Source organism: Parasteatoda tepidariorum, chromosome 1 (genome assembly GCF_043381705.1).
Source record: "Parasteatoda tepidariorum isolate YZ-2023 chromosome 1, CAS_Ptep_4.0, whole genome shotgun sequence".
NCBI lineage: Eukaryota > Metazoa > Arthropoda > Arachnida > Araneae > Theridiidae > Parasteatoda > Parasteatoda tepidariorum.
This window is the reverse complement of record NC_092204.1, coordinates 96560516-96567753: the sequence shown is the minus strand read 5'-3', so window position 1 is coordinate 96567753 and position 7238 is coordinate 96560516. Positions and strand designations below refer to the sequence as shown.

General features: G+C 25.3%; 1 protein-coding gene across 28 annotated transcripts; it reads left to right on the top strand.

Annotated features, from left to right (window-relative positions):
- The first annotated feature begins 214 nt into the window (after nt 1-214).
- LOC107437335 (zinc finger protein egl-43) lies at nt 215-6929 on the top strand. 28 transcript variants are annotated; one of them, XM_016049287.3, is made up of 5 exons: nt 748-801; nt 2502-2561; nt 2846-2949; nt 3586-3629; nt 6555-6929. In XM_016049287.3, exons 3-5 carry the CDS (start codon nt 2903-2905, stop codon nt 6878-6880), a joined length of 417 nt encoding a protein of 138 aa, XP_015904773.1. In that variant the 5' UTR covers nt 748-801; nt 2502-2561; nt 2846-2902; the 3' UTR covers nt 6881-6929. The 28 variants fall into 28 exon arrangements, 11 of the variants coding, with proteins under 11 accessions (XP_015904778.1, XP_042901407.1, XP_015904773.1 ...); XR_011637434.1 differs by lacking the exon at nt 748-801 and adding an exon at nt 1053-1522 and having other exon boundaries at nt 2846-2923; XR_011637435.1 differs by lacking the exon at nt 748-801 and adding an exon at nt 1053-1522 and having other exon boundaries at nt 3586-3601.
- The last annotated feature ends 309 nt before the right edge of the window (nt 6930-7238 follow it).

Below are 7238 nucleotides of genomic sequence, written 5' to 3'. Positions count from 1 at the left end.
GTGGCCAAAACCAATTAAAAAGTATAAAAACGCTAAAAAAACATACGAAATTCAATACAATGACAAATATCACTCTTCACATAGAACATTGATTGAATTGCTACAACAAATAACTACGATGGAAGTAAAGGACACTCCTTCATGTAAAGATATTGAGAGAGTCGATTCGTAACCTTGAAGGTCACGATCGAAAAAGGAACCGAAAGTTATTGGCGATCGCAACACTCGAATACGCCATCTGGGAAGAGACCGGTTTCATGCTTTTAGCCCTTCTCCCTTCCCTCTCCTCCTCTTTTCAGTTGTATAGGAATGTACTACGACATTTTCCCTTTTCTTAATATTTTTCCTTTTTATTTAATAAAAATATTTTTTAAAATTTCCATGATACTTTTCTTTAGAACTATGTTTAATGCAGTTTTCAGTTCCATATAGTTTTTCAAGTTAAAAGATTTTAATCTATATGAAAATCAAGAGAGAAACTAACGTACTTCCTTCCTCTATGACTTTCCACACGCTAATGGGGAAAGAATGTGAAGTGTTGCCATAGGTAGAGAGTTCTGCTCTACGCCACCTGCAGCCCATTTCGATCGCCAATAATACATTTTAAAAAAAGTAGTAAAATAAATTTCTGCCTAACCTGTTGTTTTTATAACAGGTATGATTAAATAACAGGTGCAAAATACCTGTTCCGGAAAATATTGGTCAGCTCTACTGGCAACCCTGGTACTCTTATTTAACAGAAATATACAGTTAAGAGCGTTTCCAAAAAACCTTTGTCTAAATGTCTTGTTTTTTAAAAGTGTAATCAAGAAATTTTATTTCGTTTTACATTAAATATTTAAAAAAGTTCCTTCGCTTTATTAAAAGAAAACCATTTTCTTTAAGTTATAATACTTATAGTCTGTTTAAACAATTAATTTTAAATACAAATTGATATTTAAAGACTTGTGGGGGAATTATCGACTATGTCAACCTTCATCTATCAAAAGGTACCTCATGATAGAATCAAGTTAACATGTCTTATATACTAGTGAATTGGTATTTATTATTTATAGTGGTAGTTACACCACAGACTTATTTATCTTAGTATAAAGATTGTTGCTAAAATTGTAAAAAAAAAGTATATTTTGTGTACTAGAAATTGAAATTTTGAACATGCCTCCTGTTGAAGCATGTAATAATTATAAAAAAGATGCTTTTAAGCTGAAATATCTACGATTTACATAGAAATACTAAACTATTGTCAAGAAAGCTTACTAGTATTTTGCAGTTTCTCTAAAAAAATTAATAAAATAATGATGAGCTTAAATCAGGAGTTATTCCCTATCAAAACGTGTCTTTTTTAAATAATGACTTAATCACTTCAAATTTAAATAAGCTCACTCACTCGTTCTCTCTGTATATCTATGTAAAAATGAAACTCATTTTTGTGACATTTGATCCTGTTATCTGAAAATAAATTAAGTTCAAAAAGAAGATGTCCTGTTACATGCATTGTCGTCAGACGATGATTTTCAGTTTGGTAGTGCTTTCCTATTTTTAAAATAATTTTAGTACTATTTTTCCAAATGAATTTGACTTTTAAATTATTTCAAATTTGAGCATTTCATTGTTAATCAAATAACATAAATTCATATCATTATGTATCAAAAAAATCTTGAAAATCTTAAACTTAGAGTTACTTTACCTTCTGAAACCCAAGCTAAAAATAATGAAAGGAAATAGAATTTTTAAATTGTGATGCGTTGATTAGAAGAAAAGAAGCACATAAACAGGGTTAAAAATGTTTAAAAAAGAAATTTCAACTCAGTACATTTTTTAAATTAGTACGTTAAACAATTTGAATTTTAAGCATTTATCGTGTGTACTATCAAAACAAAATAATATAAATAACAAAATTCACAAGACCAAAATAAGATATTTATATGCTATAATATGCTAAAACTTCCCAAAAATTTACAAATAGGAAATTTTTTAACTTTTGTATAACTTTTCATTGTAGCTAAATTGGATAAAATCGCTTTATTTTGCTTATTATTTTATTTTGTCCCTGTTAATATTTTGAAGAATCCCATTAAGATTTGACAACCGAAACTAAAAATCTGAAGCTAAAGAGCTAAGTAAAATTGATTATAACTAAGTTTTATTTTGAAAGTGTTGTTGATGAGAAACATAATCAATTTTCTGTTAATATGTGTTACTTTATTTTGTGTTTATTTTTTATTTTCTTTATTTTATGATGAATATCTTTGTGAATATGTGTTTAAGATTTGCACTGAATTTTCAGTACTGTTTCAATATCAACATCACTTAAAATGACAAGTCAGAAGAAGAATTGTGCCCCAAACTTGTCATTAGCCTTTTATCAACTATTATACCCTAGTATTAAGCATATTACAATTAATGCCTTTTTATACTTTCGGTAACAAAATTAATTAACTAAAAAAAAAAAAATCTTGTTTTTTCAATTTGACTAAATCGGAGAAAATATTTTTTTATAGGAATCATCGTTTTCGGAAAATGAGAGAGAATTTTAGGGTGTGATAAAAATTATAGCAAAAGTATGTTTTCCGCATTTTTTTATATGATGTTATAAAATAAAATAATATCTTCTACTTAAAAAATATTATTTAAAAACAATTTTATTATATTACTTGAGTTTTTTACCTACTATATTTTATCTCAAGAAATAATATAAATTTCTATTAACAATAAAACTCTACTCATTATGGTGAGGATTATTGTTTTGTATTCGGTGAAAGAGTGTTAATTGAAATTTCAGCACCCTAGTTAGTCAAAAAGTATTCTAAATTTTTATTGGTGATAAAATGTTACATCTTTTTAGCCTTCAAAAAATGACTGAAGCTTGCATTATCATCCTGAAGAGAGCTCCAGCTTAAATATGAGATCTCCATCTAATACTGTGATTAAAATTGTTTACTTTTTTAAGCAAGTATATAATTTTTTTTTTTACTTATAAAATTAATGATAACAAATAATTTTTAATAACTTCAGATTACTATCTAAGGAAAATTAAATTACTTTTATAAGTTATTTTATTTTCATTATGTTAAGTTTATGAAAATGTTTTTCTTTGTTTTATGAAAAATATTTTTTATTTTAAGATAGATCTATTTTAAAGATGACGCTATTCTATAAACCATGATTCTCAATGAACTACATTAACTTTTATGGACGTTACATATACAAATTAAATTTTTTTTTATAAATAAGTATTTAATTTTCCATATTTAAGACAAAAATAGTTCAGGCATAAATGTGTATGTACAAAATGTTTTTATTTTTATTTATTTAAGTGTTAAAGTTAAATTTTGATGATATCATTTAATCTTTGTTACTTTTTGATGTATATATTGTATGAAAAGTGATTAAAATGCTTTTCTTAAGCATAAATTGTTAAAGAATTTAATTAATGTTTCTCACTAAATTTTATTAATATTTTTTTTCATCAATTTTTTAAGTCCTTAAAAGAATTAACTGATATAGTAAGATTTTTGTGGTGCTTCAGTAATTCGGCTGATTTATTTTAATATGTTTAATAATAATTATTTGTTTATTTTTTAGTCTTGTCGAACATGCTGTAAATATTGTATTACTCGATGATATAAGTATATTTTATTTTTTTAATGAAATTAAGTTTCTTTTTGTAATGTTATATACTATTTTTAAATGTACTTTTACCTGGTTAATGTTATAGTTTATATTTTGTTATTGCTGATTTGAAATATTTTCATTACATACTTCTTTTATTGATATTAAAAATTAAATGTAATTACATGTGTTTCATATGAAATTGATAACTATAATTTGTACTGTTTATTTGTACATTATTTTTTTAAAAATTATGTATCAAGCTGAATATGCAGTCAGGGGTCTGTTTACAAGAAATTTGGGTCCGTTAACGGACCTTCACAAAATATTTTAACTTAAAAATGGACCCTTCGCAAAATAATTTATTTTTTAATCGGACCCTTCACAAATTTGCTGATCTTCATTATTGTTTTCTAAATCGAATAAACCCTTCCCAGGAAGGGCGGGGGAAAGAAAGACAGATGTAAACAAACTAAATTTTCTCTTCGGCAGACGCTTCTTCCTTTATTCGTCCGAAGTGAATATTCTACGTTCAGGAGCATAGACTAAATACCAAATATTTATATGTTGCATCATTAATTTAGTAGCTGCAATTGCTGTTTATTTTTTAAAATTTAATTTTTTTAATTATAATTTTACAGTGTTGAGCATAATCTTGTATGTCTTTACAATTTAAAAATTCCTTGAAAAGGTTTTTTTGCAATAACGGATCCTATTTGCACAAATTCTCAAAAGCGGACCCTGGTTGAAAGAATGGGACTTAACGTTTATTTTATATTCACAAATTACGAGTAATTTTTTTACAATTTTTCAAAAACGGACCCTTCGCAAAATGTCTGACAGACCCCTGGCAGTGTTTTTGTTTTATTTATTTTTTAAATTAAAACAAAGTAAAGATTGTTTTTATTTTCTTTTAGTTTTGTTTTAAATGTTATAATTTTGTTCTATTTTTAGTAAGCACAAATGTAAGGGTTAATTTAGTTTACATGCAAAAATCTGGCATGCTTTTCTTAGAATCTTGTATGCTAATTTTTGTTGATGTTTTTTTGCAATTAAGAAAAATATGAGCCTTCTATATATACTTTTTCTTTGAAAATAGTTGACCATTTTAAATATACCATCCTTTAACTATCTGCTTATATTTCAGTTCTGAAGAGAGGCTGCACATGTTCCAGAAAGAAATAAAGATTTAACTGACTAGAGGGGAAAATTTAACTTTCAATGGGGAGGGGGGGGCACAATAATTTTTAGATTATATATTGATAATTAATTAGCCTACTTTTACAATTGAGGAGAAAGAATTTTCTCAGTGGTAGTAACATTTATCATTTTGTATAAGTATCTTAATTTTAAAAATTAAATTTGAAGATAGTTTAATTATCATGACAAATCAATGATTTAAACATCAGTATGTTCGATTTATTAGTGAGGCAGTTTTGCTTTTAAGTGTGGATAAAGTAGCTTAATTTTTAGAAAACTCTTTAATGTCTCAAAACATCAATGTGCTACCACTTTGTGAAATTTTTGTCAACGTAAATACAAGTGTGCAGTTATAGATAATGATTTAACTAGTTCTTATGATAGTAAAATAATATTGATATGTATTAACAATTTATGAACAAAATATATATTATTTTTGGGGTATTTATTATTAAAAAAATGTTGTTTACCTTGTATTCTTTAAAAAAATGTAATTGTAGCAGGTCTTATATGTTCTCTATAAAATAATTAATTTTTTAATCTTTTCTTTCTGTTATATTTTAACTACTTTAATATTTTTTATCAATCTTTGAACTTCATAAATTCTTTTGTTTTAAATTTATTTTTGTTAAGGAAAACTTCCTTAAAAAAAGAATAAAATTTTTTAACATTATATTTTGAAAATTTTAATGTTATAATTTGCATATTTTTTCCAAGTATATTAAAATTTGTTTGAAAAACAGCTATAAAGTTCTTTACACTATTTATGTAGATTTTTCCAAATCTACGTAAATAAGGTTTAGTTTGGAATGCAAAACACTCATTAATTATAAAGTACTTATAAACATTATCATATTCAAAAATTGCAGGTTATGAACCCTGCAATTTAGGTTTAAATCTTGTTATTTTTCCACAAAATAAATTTGTTTTTGTTTCCTGTGTTGTTGTAAGCGATTAATACAAATTTATCTAATTAAGATAAACAGGTTAAAGACTTAAATTTCTTATATAATTTATATATTATTATTTTTTTTACCAATTCTTATTTCCATTGTATTCGTAAATTTATTGTATTTAGAGACTGAATATTTTTATCTTATATTGTAGTTAAGACTTTGAATAGTTTTATTATTATTTTTATAAACAGAATATTTTTACTTTGATAAAAATAATATTAATAATATTTATCATATTATAATTTTATTATTAATTTGTTATTTTATTAACTAATTTATAGTTTTGCTTTTTTTTATCACATTCATTAATAATTGCATAGTTTAGTTTTGAAAACCAGCTCATTTCCAAAAAATTAAAAATCAGTTTGTTTCGATTAGAGTTTTGATTTCTTCAAGAGTAGCACAGTTTTTCCAATGATATTTAAAAATTTACTGCTTTACCTTTCAATTTAATATATATATTACTTTTTGTTTAAAATTAAAATTTAGGGTTTTTGAATATCTTTTTAAAAACTTTATTATACATTATTCAGTTTCCCATGCTGCTGGTAAAGAATTTTTCAAAAATTCATTTTTTATTAAATCCTTATTTTGCATTGGACTCAATTTGTGATACCATTGGATTTTGTTACCAAGGTGATTTGTACTTTGCACAGTAAAGCCACTTTCAGCCATGAAACTTTTCAACCCTAACAATAGTGTGGATTGAGCTGGTTTTGAAAGCAAATGATTCACATTATTGGATCTAATTGTATTAATAACAAGTGAAAATTTATATTGTTACAGACCTGTTTCAAAGTGATATTTTGTTAGATCAGTACCCTGATTCTATCGACGACAGAGGTTATCTATTTACTCCTTATGAACCCATAGAAGATGAACCCATTCCAGAAGTATCTCCACAATCAAAAATAACATGTATGTATTGTTCTAAAGTATTTGCACACAAACGATATTTAGTGGATCATTTAAATACTCATACAGGGAAAAAGCCGCACATCTGTAAATATTGTTCTAAAGCTTTTACCCAAAGAGCATCTAGAAATCGGCATGTAAAACTTTGTCACAAAGATATTATAAGTCAATTGAATGATATAAACAATTTATTGTGATCTATATTTCTGCTGTACTATGTTTAATAAAATTGCTATTGTCCAAGAATCATAAGTTTTTCTATTTCATTTGTAAAATTTTTCTATTGCTTTTTGAAATATCAATAATGAGATTAGTAAATGGGTTAAAAAGTTACCGTTTATATGTGGGTAAAAAAGGCTCTTGTGTCGCTATTTTGATATGCTAAAGTTATGAATGGCTTTAAGTCCTTTTAAATTTTACATATGATACTTCTTTTTTTTTTGTTGTTCTGACAAGTTGTAATTGAAATTAAATTTTTTATAATTGAGTTCACTACCTGTTTAATAAACAGGCTATTTTGCACTTTTTTGGAGGATTTAGTTGAGTAACTTCAAC

Bases quoted from the DNA above. Each gene is read 5' to 3' on its own strand.
- LOC107437335 (XM_016049292.3), top strand. From the start codon at position 2,903: ATGAGATCTCCATCTAATACTGTGATTAAAATTGTTTACTTTTTTAA. The intron at 2,950-3,585 runs GCAAGTATATAA...TTTATTTTTTAG, and splicing joins AAAATTGTTTACTTTTTTAA to TCTTGTCGAACATGCTGTAA. The intron at 3,630-6,554 runs GTATATTTTATT...ATATTGTTACAG, and splicing joins TGTATTACTCGATGATATAA to ACCTGTTTCAAAGTGATATT.